We start from the raw sequence: 17342 nt of genomic DNA on the forward strand, positions 1-17342 counted from the left end.
AAAAGAGTGGATAAATAATAGCTGCTCTGTGGGTGATTTGCCCAGCAATACTATATTCCTTCTTTGCAAATAATCCACAGATTATTATTATTATTTCTACACACTATTTATATAGCACCATCATTTTACACAGCGCTGTACAAGTCCATGGTCATGTCACTAGCTGTCCCTCAAAGGGGCTCACATTCTAATGTCCCTACCTCAGTTATATGCCTTTATTACAGTCTAAGGTCAATTTGGGGGGGGGGGGGATTGGGGTAGCCAATTAACCTAACTGCATGTTTTTTGGGATGTGGTAGGAAACCCACGCAAACACGGGGAGAACCTGCAAACTCCATGCAGGTAGTGCCTTGGCTGAGAGTCGAACCTGGGACCTAGCGCTGCAAAGGCCAGAACTACTACCTCTGAGCCACTGTGTTATAGTTTCTTTTTCTGCTACTGCATTTTGACCTGGATTCCACTCTTCCAGTGCAGTTCTGTTCATTATTTAGACTTATTTCACTTTATTTCACAGTTGATCTAAAGGAAGTTGAAAAGCCCTTATAAAGCCCCATAAAATTCCTTCCTGATCCCATGAGACATACTCCCTGGATCAACAGTCTCTGTTGTCTTGCTTTAAAACTTTAATACCCAGTTATATTCTGTGCTTTTAAAAAAGCATCCAGCTTTTTCTTAAAACAAACCTATAATACTTGCTGAAACTTCTTCCTATTCCACATTTTCACAGGCCTTACTGTGAAGAATCCCTTCCTTATGTGGAGATTCAATTTTTTTTCCTCCAGAAGTAAAGAGTGCCCCCTTTTCCTTTGTAATGATCTTAAAGTAAGAAAATAAGTGAGTCCTTTATTTGGACCATTTATATAGGGTGATCATATCCCTCTTAAACATCTCTTCTCAAGAGGGAATATATTCAATCAGCTAATCTCTTCTCATAGCTGAGCTTTTTCATTCCTTTTGATATTTTAGTTGCCCTTCTCTGTACTGTCCAGTTCCACAAAATCCTTTGTGTGCCCAAAACGGGAGTGCATATTCCAAATGAGGTCTTACCAATGCTTTGTACAGGGGCAGGATTATGTAGCTTTAGATATTGCAGCTCTGCATTGCCTGCTATCATTAAGTCTATGATCTACCAGAACCCCCAGATTCCTTTTCCATTTTTGACCCCCACAAATGTATTCCCTTAAACAACTATTTTTGTGTAAAATTAGGCAAACTTCCCATTTCCCTGGGTTCTGTACTATTAGTGCCAACCCCAATAATGCAAGCTATATATATGAAGGAGGACAGAGAAAGCTGGGGTTTGTTGGCAAATATTCAAACATGTATTTAAATATCATACAATGTTACAATAGATCCCACAATTGTGGGTAGGATGAAACAATATATCTTATTACAGCATGTTACATACATTGTAAATAGGCACATCCCAGTTCAATTCGTCTGGGAGATATTGCCTTATCACTATACAAAGGCAGCTAGATAGATTCCAAACAAATGTGCAAACATCTTAAATCCTCCTCAGGGGACATAATGAGAGTGCTACATGATTGCATTTATATTTGGAAGGTTTACAATCTAGGTCTTTATTGGAGTTGAGATCCTGATAGTAAGCATATGCTTAAACTGACCAGAATAGGGTGCTGCTGACAAGTTATGTGTACATTATGCAGACCCTACACATAACTTGGCAGCAGAACCCTATTATGTTTGAATATTTGCCAACAAACCCCAGCTTTCTCTGTCCTCCTTCATATATATTATTCCCCTAGACAGTAAGAAGTATGCATTCTGTTAGTGCCCAAGTGCATAACTTGTCCAATCAAACAGTTTATCCAAATCTGCTTGTAGATTTTAGACATCCTGTATGGACCTACTTCCATTACATAGTTGCTTTCATCTACAAACACAGAAATGTACTGTTAATCCCAAACTCTATATCATTTGCTAATATTTTAAACAGTAATGGTCCCAACACCGAACCCTGGGGTAAACCACTAATAACCTTAGACCATTCAGAGTGTAAATCATTAATTACTACTCTGTTAATGCGGTCTTTAAGCCAGTGTGCTATCCATTCCCATATTGAATTTTCTAAACCTATAGATCCTATCTTGTACGATCACTGTCTGTGGAGTACTGTGACAAATGCTTTAGCAAAATCCAAGTACACTATGTCAACTGCTACTCCACTGTCTGTCTACTTACATCCTCATAAAAAAATTCACTTTGTGAATATGTTTTGCAATAAAACTTCAGTCTTAATGTAACTGCCTTTAGCGTCCTAACTGCTGATCCACAGCTCTTTTTAGCTGATCAGGAGAAAGCCAAGTTTGGGAAACTTGTTTTTCATGGTTTTAGTATATTGCAATGGACACTGTTCTAAAAGGAAATTAAGTAAAACTGTTTTTTCTGCATGGTTATGGTCATACTTTACTGGGGAGTTACTATGGATGTTTTTCAGGCAGCTTTCATGCCTGGAAGACCCCACAACTCAATCATGTGCCTCCCTCCTGCAATGCAACTGATGACCAGATTTCCAGAGTTTCTGTCGCCTGTTCCAATTTAAAATATTTTGGGGTTGACACCCTGCAGATTTTTTGGCTTTCTAACCATCAGGACATGCTCCTTTCATGCATGACCTGCGGGCCCTCCTTGAATTCCTTCCCATGAAGCATGACCTAGAGGCAGTTGTGAAATGCCTAGAAGAAACCCTGAAGAAGGAGATTGAGGAAATTAAACAACATACCCTACATCTTGCTAAAAGGATTTCTGACCTTGATTCCAATTGTCCACTAGGGTTTGCTTGCAATCATTGTAGTCTTTTCAAGCCACTTGTAGGACTTGTAGGAGTGCCTTGGATATGGACATGGGACCGAGGATTGAGGACTTTTATAAAATTAATAAAAGAACAAAATTATAACAGAACAAACAACTTAAAGCAGACCCATCAGCAAAATTTTTACATTACATCAAAGGGTGGGCAACCCTTTTAATTAAAGTAAAAATGTTATTCATTTTTTTTTTCTTTTTTAACACCCCTTTTTAAAAAAAAAAAAAAAAATGCCCCTTCTGTTCTGTCTTTATCGCTGCCCAGCGATAAAGACGGAATGGGAGGGCAGAGCCTCTGGGATACCTACGTCACACATTCCAGGAGGTTTCTGGCTGCTCCTTCTGTGCATGCACAGTGAGATCAAATGATGTAGCCAGAAGAAGGAGGAAGACAAACAAAGATGGGGGCACCTGTGGCTTCCTCCACGCCGGGACAAAGGCGGATAGCAGGATGATGTGTGTCCCAATTGAAAACATCTCCAGCGGGATCGAGCGATCTGAGGATCTAAAGGTAAGCAAGGATTTTTTTTTTCAGTTTAGTTGCACTTTATGGGTCAAGGACATTCACAATTCCATGTCTGTGCCTGATATACTGACTACTACCACTGTTATACTGAAATATCTGTTGGCGAGACCCCTTTCAAATCTAATTAAGCAGGGTTGTGTCCACAGATTTAGTAATCGTATTTTGCAAGGCCTCAGCGGTAAAGAGGCACTTTGATTTCGACAGAGCTTCTGTTCTCTTTTACTTTCACTACATGCACTATTTAGCTTTCTGGGAACTGATCCTGTTTTTTTTCCTCCAAACTGGTTTAACATTGGAGGAATATCGGATCCCATCTTAACCTCTTCCTCCAAGGGATTCTAGACCTTACCTTAGATTTTCATCTGTGCCACGTGAGCCTCCCCAAGATACCAGTGAACTACAATGTAACGCATTCTCCTATCTTTTTTGCCTTCCTTCTGAGCAAATTTCACTGACCGCCTGGTGATGTGACTGGTCACCTCTAGTCTTGCCTCCCTATAATTTTCCCACTGCTTTCCTCTGTTTCCCTCTACCTTTCATTTTTTCTCACACTTTTCCTCTCCCCTCTCATTCCATAGGTACTTGTATTGTTAGGTTTTTATTGTTTAAAAATTAAACAAAGCATTGATAAAAAAAGAAGATAAAAACCTGAGATCTGTCTTCTGCATTTATAAATTAACCAGTTCTTTAACTATTGAATGAGGTTTGAAGTACAAAATATGCTGTAATTGCACATCTGTTTTGTCATGCAGACAGCATAGAAGCTAATGTGGAAAGTGCTGATGTTCACGTACAACAAGCTAACCAGCAACTGGCTAGAGCAGCTGAGTACCAGGTAAGGTAACCTACCTTAATTCAGAAGAAAATTGTAGGATTTGGTTGGTATAGGCAATATATACATTTTTTATAGACACTCTTGATACAAGAGTCTGTTTGGACAATAATATAATTAGGAATGTACAATGCATTGGCCTGATATATTAAAAGAGTGAAACACTTACTGTATATCTTCCAATAAAATAGTAAAACTAAAAAAGAGTAAAGCACTTTTCCCTTTTCTTGATAAATGAGGTGAAACAAAATTAAAATTCTTATAAGTAAGAATGCACAATGCATTGGCCTAATTCATTAAAATAGTGAAGCAGATTTATTTTTCTTGGTAAATGAGGTGAAACAATAAAATTCACTTTGCAATTAAATGATGCTGTAAATCGCAAAGATTATAAACATGAAAACATTTCATGAGTCTGATGTATGTGTGATGTGATTTGAGCCACAAAGCCTTAAAACTTCCAGTTTATGGACTAGTATTTAATAATAATTTGACTATGTTTAGAAAGAGTTTATCCTATGACTTTTTCTGTATTACAGCGCAAATCCCGAAAGAAGATCTGTATTCTCATCGTCGTGCTTGTTATAGTTGCAGTAGTTCTCGGACTGATTATCTGGGGAGCAACAAAATAAAAGGGGTGTCCTTATCAATATCTTTATATTTAGCACTTCCTAAAAAAAATCACCGGGAAATGACCCTCGCAGTGAAAATGAAGAAACTGAGCATGTATATTTTAAATGTAAATTGTCCTACTTGCACTTGAACAGCACTGCACAATGATAGATTTCATTGGTTTTAACAATTATAAACAACTGTATATGCTGCTTGCCATGGAATTAAATTAACCTCTCTAGCAGTTCATTTGTTTCCAGTTTTAGATGTCTGAAAGGGGTACATTGTTTTTCATGAACATTATTTTACAGTATATTGTAGTATAACAATATATATAAACACAAAATCATGTAAAAATAATAAATTATATATATATATATATATATATATATATATAAATAAATATATATATATATATATTTTTTTTTTTAAATATTATACTCATACTATTTTAATATACTGTAAAATAAATGTTCTTGAAAACAATGTACTGCTTTTACACATATAAATCTAATGTATTGCATTCAATACAGTTAATTTGTATTGAATGCAATACAAATAGATTTTGAATTTCACGCCCCGCCCCGCCCCACCGGCAACGTACACACGCATCGATGTCACCCGGAACTCCCCCGGTGACTCATCGTGTGTAGAAGACGCCGGAGGAAGAAGGAAAACGTCAGGGATCGCAGAGATGGACGGCGCGGGACGCCGGCGTATCAGGTAAGGCTGTATTTACCATTACTTCCATTAGGTTTACCTACCCCGAGTGTGACTCAGGGTTACCGCTTTCAGCAACTTTTTTCTACCCCGAGTCACTTTCGGGGTTACCGCTAGGAAGGTTAATGACACATAGGTGCACATTTATAAAAAAGGATGTAGTGCATCTGTTCTTACTCATAACATTCAGTCAGAATTCTGTAATATTTTGTATTGCAGATGAGAAAGCCCATCCCTTCATTTGACTGCTTGTGTAGGGGGCCGTCTTATGTTGTTATCTAAATCAGTCAATATAAATCAATGAGTATGTAGTGTATGATGCAGATAAAATTCTGTTATGTTCACTGTCATCAGAACTGGTTTGTACTGCCAACAAAGGTCATTGAAGTTTATGTATAGCTGAAACTTTTGTTGTTTGCTAATATCATGGATTTTTCCCTTCAATTTTTGTCTCAAATGCACAAAATGAGAATGAACTTTCACTGCAGAAACACACATAACAAAAAAAAATAAAAAAAAGTTAGCTAGAACTTTATCCTTGTAGAAAAAAAATGTTGTCTTTACATACACTTTACCACATAACAGAAACTAAAACAGAATAAAAGCTTTAGACCCCTGTTTTAGAGTAGTATTTATTCATGCAAATTTTAATTGCACTTAAAATGTAAATTACTTGTCCTCGACATGACTTTAGAGAAAGTGCATAGTTGCATTTCTCAAAATGAAGCAGCAGGTACACCTAACACACTTTAAACTAAAATAAACTTTGGCACAAATTCACAAGGAGGATGAAAACTCCTGTGTAGGTGTTGAGAACGAATAAACCATGGGGCACTGGTTAAAAACAACCATCTCAATCGACAGCAGCAAACAGCTGTGGACCACACACAGCTGAGGTTGGTTCTGAAGAAAGCAAAATGCTGTAAGTTATTGTCAAGGAGAAAGCTTTTGTCATACTGTATAGTACTAAGAGAATTCACAGTTGCTCACCCAAGTAATTGCAGTGTTTCTCAACCTTTTTAACATGGGGGAACCTATTGAAATAACTTTTAGGTCTTCAGGGAACCCCTTATGTAGTTGCTATATCCACAACTCACAGTACATTAGTAAATGACTTATTGTGCCACGTAGTGGAGAGTTATCAAAGTGCAGAGCAGTCACAATAGTTAAAGCTATCGATTCTAATGAGTTTAGTGGCAAACCTAGGTCAGATTGACAGAGAAATAACTTATAAATACATCCCTTAGAGATTAATTGTATAAAAAAGTTTTTTTTTTTCTACAGTTCAGGCTATGTAATACCTGTCTGTATTTTATTATTACAGTAACAAAGCATTATTTTGTTGTATATTCATTCAAATCTTTATCAAATGCAGTGGTGGGCTTTATAAAGGCAAGGTTGATGTTTTCTGAAATTGTTTTGATACAGGGTGTAAAGAAGAGGTAACCCTAAACTTGGTCACCTTTTATAGAATTTCAAACTTTCAAAGTCATTGTGTGTCATTTATAGTCAGTGCAAAGGTTTTGTTTTGATATGTAATACCGATGTACGTATTTTTTTTGCAAAGCAATCTACAAATACTGTGGGCAAATTTTCACAGTCTACTTTATTCAACGAATTTAGTTAGTAGATTGTATATTTGAAATAAAATTATTCCTTTTCAGTGCCCTATATGTTATCACACCCTTTACATCATATTAACTAAAGCCATTGTTGTAAATAAAATGAAACAAACACACACAACAAAAATGTGACAATTGTAGGCAAACAGCAGGAAAAGTACTAGAGAGCAGATAGATTTGCACAGGATTCCTCTCCTATGTAAAGGGGCAGGTGGAGGACTCTCACCTGGGAGATAATTGATGAGGAAGCACTGAGGGTGGAGATTTAACATTGAGCCAGGAGCTCAGTCAGTCGATGTGATGTGCTGGAGATAGACAGGTGCTCTGTGTGAGGGCTGTGCTGGAGACACAGGCAGGTGCTCTGTGTGAGGGCTGTGCTGGAGACACAGGTGGTCTGTGAGTGACTGTGCTGGAGACACAGGTGGTCTGTGTGAGTGACTGTGCTGGAGACACAGGTGGTCTGTGTGAGTGACTGTGCTGGAGACACAGGTGGTCTGTGTGAGTGACTGTGCTGGAGACACAGACAGGTGGTCTGTGTGAGTGACTGCGCTGGAAACACAGACAAGTGGTCTGTGTGAGTGACTGCGCTGGAGACACAGACAGGTGGTCTGTGTGAGTGACTGCGCTGGAGACACAGACAGGTGGTCCGTGTGAGTGACTGCACTGGAGACACAGACAGGTGGTCCGTGTGAGTGACTGCGCTGGAGACACAGACAGGGTGCTCTGTGTGAGGGAGCTCTGCTTGGAGACACAGACAGGTGCCCTGTGTGAGGAAAAGACCCTAATGGAGAGGGCTTGAGAGCATTTAGCTCCACAGTGTTCCTGAGAAAGAGAGAGAGAGACAAGGCTCTAAAGAAAGAGGGAGAGAGTCAAGACTCTACAGACAAGGTGACTCTAGTTTTTCTGCTATTTGAAAACGGACTGTTATAGACAGGGGACAGCTGAAGATAAGTGCTTGTGTGATTTTTACCCGAAAAACAATTTTTCTTGTTTTTTTTCAATAAAACCCTGATATGGCATCCAGTCCTGCTAGTTGCCTACCATTTGTCAAGCTAATTCCCACACAAAGATATTTAATCTATATTATAGATTCCTTGAAATTGAAAGAGCAACAGAACATATGAATATTAAACTTGCGTGTACATTCCATTATAAAGTGTATGTGTAAATTTAAACCTTAGTGACTTTTCATTTTGAGCTCTTCTGACACCGTGAAAGTTGGTCATCACTCACCATATTTAATTTAGTAATTAGTAATGCTCCATGTTTATGACTAAAGCTGAACTCCAGACACAATGTATTTATTTTTGTGGGATACACCAACAGTTACTGGTATTACATGTTTCGCAACACAGTAGCTCAGAAGTATAGTTGTTGCTGTGCTAGTCTTAGTTGCTACTCATACAAATTTCACATGTTAGGATGACACCCTGGATGAAGGGACTTTTGTTTTAGAGATCAGGGACTAGAAACAAAGTACAGTGGGGTATTTTAGCTGTGTCTGAAGTTTTAACTTTAAACCCAAATGTTGGGTAAAATTGCCTCAGAATGCGAGGATCCAGGTGGTTCCTTTTTTGACCATCTGGATCAGTAAAGCTTTACAAAAACTCTTAACTTACGTGATGTGCAGTTGTGCTGATTAATCACAGTTGCCTATTTAACTCAATATGAGTATATCTCCCTTTTAGTTGCACCTAAAGAGGAACTAAACTGATTGGTGGATGGTGATCTTCTGCCATAATAAGCAAGTATGCACAGAATAGTTTAGGGAAGAATCAAAAGCCACCAGGAGCCAGGAAGTTAGGTTTTTGACAAAAGGGACAAACGATGTCTCTTGTCAAATAGTACTACCTTCTGGTGGTTTTTTGCTTTCTCAGTTTAGGTATGCTTTAATGAAAGAAGCAAAGGCATACATATAGCTATGCAAACAAAGCAAACGCTTTGGGGCTCAACAGAACATATACCCAATTACTTTTCTTAATACATTTCACTTTACTTTTCCCAATAGCTTATATATATTTCAGCACATTGTGGAAAATTACTTTGCATATGTAAATATATATACACAGATCACACACCTTGTGAACATTCCTTTCTAAGTTCACATTTTAAAGTCAGTCTTGGGTACTTTTGTAAAATTTAATTACAATGCTGTAATTCCTTAGTGGGGGCAAGTGTATGGTTAAGCATTTTACATTTAACGCACCTCCATTAATACCAATAAGGTATTACAATACCATAAGGCTTTAGGTAGCCACTTCTATTTACTTTGCTTGTTGTAGAGTTGCCAATACATGGATACCACTACATTGAAATTTTTGTTACATTATATGGTTTGATTTTCCACCAAAGTTTTGAAAATGTAGACAGAGAATATATATATACTTTCATTAGACTATTACTTTCTCCATTACCTCCTCATTTGGACTCACACAGCACATCAATGGCCCCACACACATAGCCGGTAATAATAATAATAATAGTCTCGAATATGTGCTTAAAATTATTGTTATGAACTTTTAGACGGCAACTCCATACAAATATATGGCTCCTTCTTTGATAGAAAAGGGAGAGAGGATTTAAACACTAGAATCTGCAACCTGTTTTGCATTTTTCTTTTAGTATCCTTTTCTCAAGTAAAACTCTTGTGGAACTATCATTACCAAACTGACCATATCACAATATGTTGCCAGAGAAGTTAGGGCAATTTAACACACTGCAAACATTTTGTACCCATTTACCCAAAGTATTCTTTTGTAATGTGTATAGTTTACATTTAGGAAGCAAACACCAATCACCCAACACATTCAAACTTCCTGCCTAATATTGTTTTGGCCCCCACTTGTGCTAAAACACAAAAACAGTTCTGACTTTTGAAGGCTTGGACTTCACAAGACTTCTGAAGGTGCCCTGTGGTATCTTGCACCAAGACATAATAAGCATGAGATCCCTGTCTTCTTTTCATAGTGTATCCTGCTGCCATTTCTTCCCCTGGTAAATGACACCCACATGGCCATCTATATAGGCCGGAAACAAAACTTCAATTAAAACACATGAGACCTCCTACATCAGATGCTCAAAGATCATTTAGGTGCATCCAGGAATGGCAATTGCATATCATGTGACCATCTTTTTTGCATTCTCTGTGCCAAAGTTACAACAAAACAATATGTGATGGCCAGGATTTTCACACTAGAACATAATGGTTCTATAGTTTTATTTATTTTTAAAATATCTGCATGGATAGTAACAGAACCGCCATGTCTATTTAAACATTTTTCAAAACTTTCCCCAGGATTCGTATATATTTTTTCTCTACTGGATCAAATGAGACAAATGTATGAATTTTTGGTGAACACTGTTTTGTTCTAACTACTTTAAATTCAGCATTGTATGGTTTTTGTCTTCAATCAAAGTTTGTTATAACAGTGTTTTTCAACCTGTTTTTGAGCCACAGCACATTTTTTACATTGAAAAGTCCTGCGACACACCACAAATTAAAAATGTTACAAAATGACACTCTGTAGCTAATTCTCTTGTCTTGAAGAATAAACAAGGCAAATAAGCTACCTACTTCGACCCACTGATATGGAAGAGTATTACATTACTCTGCCAGTCACAGACACTCGACAATGATAATTGGATAATTTCTCACGGTAAACCTGAAGATCTCTCATGGCACACTAGTGTTATGGCACTAATAGTGTAATTAAAGTTGTTGTGCTTTTTACAGATTTTTCTTTTTTTGGACTGTTAAGCAGTTGCCAAGTTTTGTAACTGTTATAACTATTGTGAAGTAACACAACTGAAAAGTAACCGCTTAACACTATTCATAGGCCTGAAACCTGTACTGCATTTTGGTGTATACATTGTAAATTAACTCTGGAAAACCTAAAACAAAATTTATTACATAATGCATTTGATAAATAGTCTTTTAGGTTCAATTTCATTCTTGTGTTCATTTTGAGAAATGTATGTGAAGGTAGAAGGATAGCATAGCTTGACGTATTTTGTAAAATTTTGAAGTTTTATAGCTGTACATTAAAGTCAGATAATGTTTTTTGGTCCAGAATTTATTAGTTGCAGGAAGGTCGCCTTTTAGTTTTACATACAACTGGTGCCATGCTGTATATATTTTAGTAATTTTGCTTGCTATTTTGTGTAATTTAAGAGCTGTTCCATTTAATAACTTCATAAATCTAAAATGTATTGAAAAATAATTCCAATATCACTTTCAATATCACACAGCATATGTTACATGTTTAGAATAATGCTAGACTGTGATTTATTTTTCATTGCATAAAAGCCATTCAGAAATCAATTTCCATGTACATTTTTTTACACATTATATGTTTGGTTCACTTTTATAAAGTTATAAGAAAATGACAATATGTGCTCTTTTGGAAAAAGGTTAAGAACTTTATGTAAAGAAAAAAAAATGAAAAATGTATTGTTTTACAATGATGTGTATTTTGTAAACAGAGTTTGGTTTTCCAACTCATGTATCTCTGTACTGTTAAGAACAATTGATATGATGCCTACAAAGTTGAAATCAATTAAATAAACAATTATTTACTCACTTGATCTGTTACTACTCATAACATATTATAGGTTATACAAACCCAAGAAAAATGTAATGTAGCTTGCCCTTAGATTTTAATTTATACCAAATTAGTACCACATACTGAGATTGTATGCAAGGTAAGAGTTAAGAAACGGGACTTTGTAGGTACTCAAGAAAACAAATCAGCATATGTATTGACTGCATATATGTATTAATATTATTCTTTTTCATTTTAACCGGCCAATCCTGTCAGTAACATGCTTTCAGTTCCAGGATGACAATAATTACTTATTATACAATATGTATGAAAGAGCAGGGTTGTCACTCTAGGAAGAACTGCAGAATCACCCCTTCTTGTTCTATACAACATTGGCCAATATGTTTTCCAATCCTCAAAGAAAGATGACATCAATGTAACTAATAAAAGTCTAGAAAAGAAATTCAACATCACACAAGATTTCTTGCTGAATCTACAGGTATTTTGTGCAACAATTCAAAAGAAAACAAAATATTTAAATGGTATATTTTAACAGACCAAAAAGGAGTAAATAAGGGACGGTCATTGTTGAGTTATACATACATTATTGGCAGAAACTGATGTCCATTTGGAGAGCACATACTGCCTTCACAGTGCTGTAAATTGTAGTAGCTGATTTTGCATTCCGTATATAAACTGCTAAATTTTACAATCAAGAATTGTAGGGCTTTTGCACAGAAATGCATGTAATAGCGCTTAGGTAAATGTGATGATGATGATGATGATGAGAGAGACAAGAGGAGGAGGGAACAGAACACACATATATCTCCAATTTTACTATGGATGTGGATGTGTCTGAGCAAGAAAGTTCTAAAATTGGAGCTACATCACAAAAGAAGTGGTCAATGATATTTGAGCCACAAAACTGAAGTTTACATATAAGAACCAAGGAAACCATGGTCACTATTGAACTTAGCAACTATGATAAAATAACAAGTAGAAGTTGAAGATTTATGTTCATTATTGCAGTGTACCGTAATGAAAGGCAGATGGCCAAATATCGATTATAGGACATCAGGGTGAGAAGAAATGATTCTGTGGTTGCACATAGGCCAAAAATGTGGTATTGGGCAATGCAGCCTACAATTGACATGTTGCTGCCTTCATGTAGTATAACATAAAGCATATTTGGCAAAATATTTGTAGTAAAGATGATATCACAAAATGACAGATGACTGGGAAAAGAATACATAGGTGAATTAAGGGTTCTACCTAAAAAATCTAAGGTAAATATCAAAAGGTTTTCCACCGAGGAAAGTAACATAAACTGCTAACAGAAGAGCAAATAATAAAAGCTTGTAAAATTGTACAAATGTATGTACTTTACTAAATCTGAAAGAAGAAAAAAAATTGGCAGCATATAATGTAGCCATTTGTAAAGTACAATAAAACACAGATTTGTGTTTAATGTACTGACCACAGTGATGTAAGCTAACTTGTACACACTGTAGAGGCACTTTATGGTTCTGAGTATCTATAGATTATTGTGTTTAAGGGCATTCTTTAAAGTTTTGTAGGGTTCACAAGTATAAGACATTTGTCTTTCAAAATGTTTTTCTTTATACTTTAAAAATGTAGCAGAAATAAACAGGATTTTAGGCTGCTCACTTAGCAAATGTAAAGTAAGGAATAATTCACTTAGCTTAGTGAATCAGGTAAAATTCTGCCTACCATTCAATTGGTTGCAAAGAAAAAAACATTTTTTAGATTTACTTGAACATAATTCTTTGCAAAGAAAACTTTCACAACATAGTTACGTAGTAGGTCAGGGTGAAAAAAGACAAGTCCAAACATATCCCAGATATAAAACCCTATGGACATAGTTGGTCCAGAGGAAGGGGAAAAAACCCTGGTACAATTTGCTTCAACAGGAAAAAAAATTCCTTCCTGATTCCATGAGGCAATCAGATGTTCCCTGCAGTTAGAAAATCTCTTTGTCAACCAACACATAGCAAAAGAATACTAAAACTTCTCCTTTTATAACCGACATAGACATAACTTGACATGATTGTGTTCTTATATGTAGATTACTATATATGGATAAATAGATATGTTGTGCATATCAAAATAAAGTAATGAGACATATTGATTTATACATGATGCAGGAACATGAAGCAGGTAAACTGCTTAGTTATATAATCTTGATCTGACCTGTCACTCCTGTGGTATTATTATCTATGTTTCATTACAATAGTCATAATTATTCTTGTTTATACCTTACTGTACAGATTCTCTGACTCTCCTTGCACATCCCCTGATAAAGCCATCTGGCAAAACGCATCAGGATTAAGATTTGTGAGCTTTTTGTACCTTTGTTGCAACACTTAGTCAGACGATTCTATACTTAGAAAGCTAGGCATATCCCTATCAAGGGACGCCTTTACAGTCCAACAATGATTTTACCATGTTTGGTTTTCTCACACTGATGTAATAAAATATGTGTCACTCATGTTGTACTTTTTTGAAAAATACACCTTAATTTGCTGCCAAAAATCCCTGTCTCTTTTTTACTTGATTCATACAAAGATTTAGCAAGTAATAATTAATTTAGTTTAGTGAATGAGGCAAAATTCTGATAACAAATCAGCTGCAAGAAAAAAAAACATTTTTTAGATTTCATTGCATGTGATTCTTTGCAGAGAATCACTCATCTTTGAAGAGATTTTTCACAGCATTTACTAAGCTTTATATTTAGGGATAAGGTAATTATCACTTTAGAAGACTTTTTTTTATTTCGCTAAGTGAACAGCAAAATGCAGTGTCTTTTGTAGGCCCATTTTAAAAGGTCATTGGTGTCAGATTTAATTACTTGTGAGTTAATAATTTTACTTTTCTGCAGTCAGGCTGGGGAATGGAAAGTCAGCAGGTAGGCTGCAAACAAGCCTGTGTGGGCACTTACTAACAAGCCATGTATTTTGTAAGGAAAGCAGTTGATTTGCTTTATGAACTATGGAATCCTCACTAGGGAGTGTACTACAGTCCATATAATTATATACATACACATACATACATACCTATTGTGTTTTAAAAGTGTTAAAATGTAGATCTTACCATTCTTAGTCTTGTGAAATGTATCTGCAATGGATAATCTTACTGTTTGACATAATTGGGTAATAAGTTATTCACCAATTCACATCAGTCATTATAGAAGTCTCTTCATTATATGTTTGGGCATTAGCTTTATTTTCATGTCTCTTATATAAACCATATTTAATTGATAAGGGGATTTTGATTCCATAGCGATTATCATATATATCTCTTGGGTAATTATTAGTGGTAATGAAAATGAAAGAAATATAAATTACAGCTATCACTTCAAAAAATTTTTTTAATATTTCCATAACTAAATCGACTTAGACAAAAAATAATGTCAGTCACTTAAAAAAAAAGATGGAATATCATAATCCATATCATGCAGTTGCAGTATGTGATAAAGCATGCAAAAAGTAATCTAAAGGTAGTAGTCTCATAGAAAATTCCTTTTAACTATAACACTTGATTAGGAAAGATGTTTAGATGAAAAAAAAGTATGTTTTGAAATGGTATTCATTTTTCACCCACTTAAGCAGGTAAAAATGTATTATTTAATTGTCTGTAATGCTCCTATCATGATAGCGGAACAATGCTAGCCTTAAAAATGTAAGAACTTGTGGAGACTTGCCATGTTAATACCTTCTTCCATGTCTTTACATTTAAGTGGGTCAGACAGATAAATTAATAGCTAGATACATAATACCTGGAGTTTTCTCCTTCTGTTTTTTATCTGACTCAATGCTTTTTCTTTAGACTGCATGTAAACTCTAACAATGATCTTGAGATTTAAACACTCCTGCTAGACAGCAAAGCCACAGTGGTAAACCAACATGCAGTTAAGAAACACAGCTTGTCATTTTCATGCCTACAGACTGCTGATTGGACAATGAAGAAAAACAGAACAATGACGATCTCACTCATGTGGTGTCTCAACACTTGAAATGCAGCAAAACAACCACTATTATTGCCTCACTGATAGTCTTAAGCTGCGTACACACTTCCAATTTTTGTCGTTGGAAAGGATCTTTCACTCCCTTTCCAACAACAAGGGAGTGCACGATGCATGAACGGTGCTGTACATACAGCACCGTTCATGCTCTATGGAGAGGGGAGGGGGAGAGCGACGGAGCGGCACCCTGCTGCGCGCTCTTCCCTTTCATTAGGATCGGCTGTCGTCCATCGTCCGTGGATCCGGCAGGTCGGTCGTCCGGACGATGGACGACACCGACTGTACACACGGCAGATTTTCGCCCGATAATTGGCCGATGCCGATTATCGGGCGATAAAAATCTGACGTGTGTACGTAGCTTTACTGTCAAAGAGATTGTAAGAGGCTTACATCAAAGCAATCTCAGGCAAACCAGTGCTATTTATTAAAAACTTCAGCATTTATGAAGTATTTCAGAAACAAATTACTAAAATGTCATAAACGGTTTATTATGCTATTGTAATTTCAAAAGTGGGTTTCAATCTTTTGAATTCTGAGCTTTCATTAAAATATTAGTTGCTCTAGCCGTGAAAGGTCTTGGTTTAGAGACTAAATGTTTGGAATGACTCCTGTGTTACATTATTTGTGGTTTATACTACCAATGGCTCAGGCATGGCTCACCATTGTCACATTTAGGAATCATTTCTAGATGGTAAATGCAGAGGACAAAGTAGTGAGAGAAAGTATAGCAAAATAAGAAATATAGAAAAAGAGGATGAAAAAGGTCAATGGAAAAAATAGCATGCAAAAAAATGTTCCTAAGATAAAATGTAAAGATATACATATAATATTCTTTATAGATAGGTATGTACAACCAGAATGCAGAAACCATGTGTGAATAATTAGGTACATTCTTACCTCTTCCACAACAATTAGAAGGGTCAAATGTACTTAAATAATTGATCAACAGCAAAAATGACGACCTCTATAAAAGTAGTTTTGGCACTTTGCTGATCCACAGCATTCAGGTGTGTTAACACAATGTCAAGGTCAGACTGTGAAAGGCTTCACATTGACATTGCCAAAAACAAATCACTATAAAGGCTTCAGGTAGCAAGTTAAATGTTAATGGATATGACAGTACAATTTGAGAAGCCGGAACAAATTTGGCTTTCGGGAAGGATTGCAAGGAGAAAGCCTCTTCCTTCTAAAAAGAACGTGGCAACAAAGCTTAGGTTGGCAAATTTGTGCGACAATGTTATTATGAAGAGAGAAGGATAGGTCCTTCTCGTGTGTTTTTAGGTTTTTTTTAGCGCTAACCTTGTTATAGCAAATCATATAAGTAAAAACAAAAACAGGGACTTTTTGTGGCCTGCAAGGTACTTTGTAATTGATCATTATACAGCATATAGTTTGATTATTATAAATAGCTAACAAGAACATGCATCTGCAGCCAGCTAATTATTTGTGTACAGTAGTAACTGACGTCTCAAACCCAACGCGCTTTGCCGGTTGGCTTCCTCAGGCGATTCTCCAGAGACTTTTAATTTTAGTAACTGATCTCTCGGTCACAAGGGAAGCGAGCTACTTTTTGCATGTAAGCTTATATCTGGAAGAATGTTGCTATAATACCTATTTC

General features: G+C 36.2%; 2 protein-coding genes across 3 annotated transcripts in view; one reads left to right on the forward strand and one right to left on the reverse strand.

Annotated features, from left to right (window-relative positions):
- The window catches only part of STX7 (syntaxin 7), a 31884-nt gene extending 23568 nt beyond the window's left edge, over positions 1-8316 (forward strand). For both annotated transcript variants that reach the window (XM_072428712.1, XM_072428713.1), the window contains exons 9-10: positions 4108-4190; positions 4727-8316. In XM_072428712.1, coding sequence (XP_072284813.1) covers positions 4108-4190; positions 4727-4819 — 176 coding nt within the window. In that variant the 3' untranslated portion in view covers positions 4820-8316. The remainder of the gene's footprint in view (positions 1-4107; positions 4191-4726) is intronic.
- LOC140342505 (acyl-coenzyme A thioesterase THEM4-like) overlaps positions 1-17342 on the reverse strand; it is an 82182-nt gene that overhangs the window by 13443 nt on the left and 51397 nt on the right. The window lies entirely within an intron of this gene.

This window comes from Pyxicephalus adspersus, chromosome 12, assembly GCF_032062135.1.
Source record: "Pyxicephalus adspersus chromosome 12, UCB_Pads_2.0, whole genome shotgun sequence".
Lineage (NCBI taxonomy): Eukaryota > Metazoa > Chordata > Amphibia > Anura > Pyxicephalidae > Pyxicephalus > Pyxicephalus adspersus.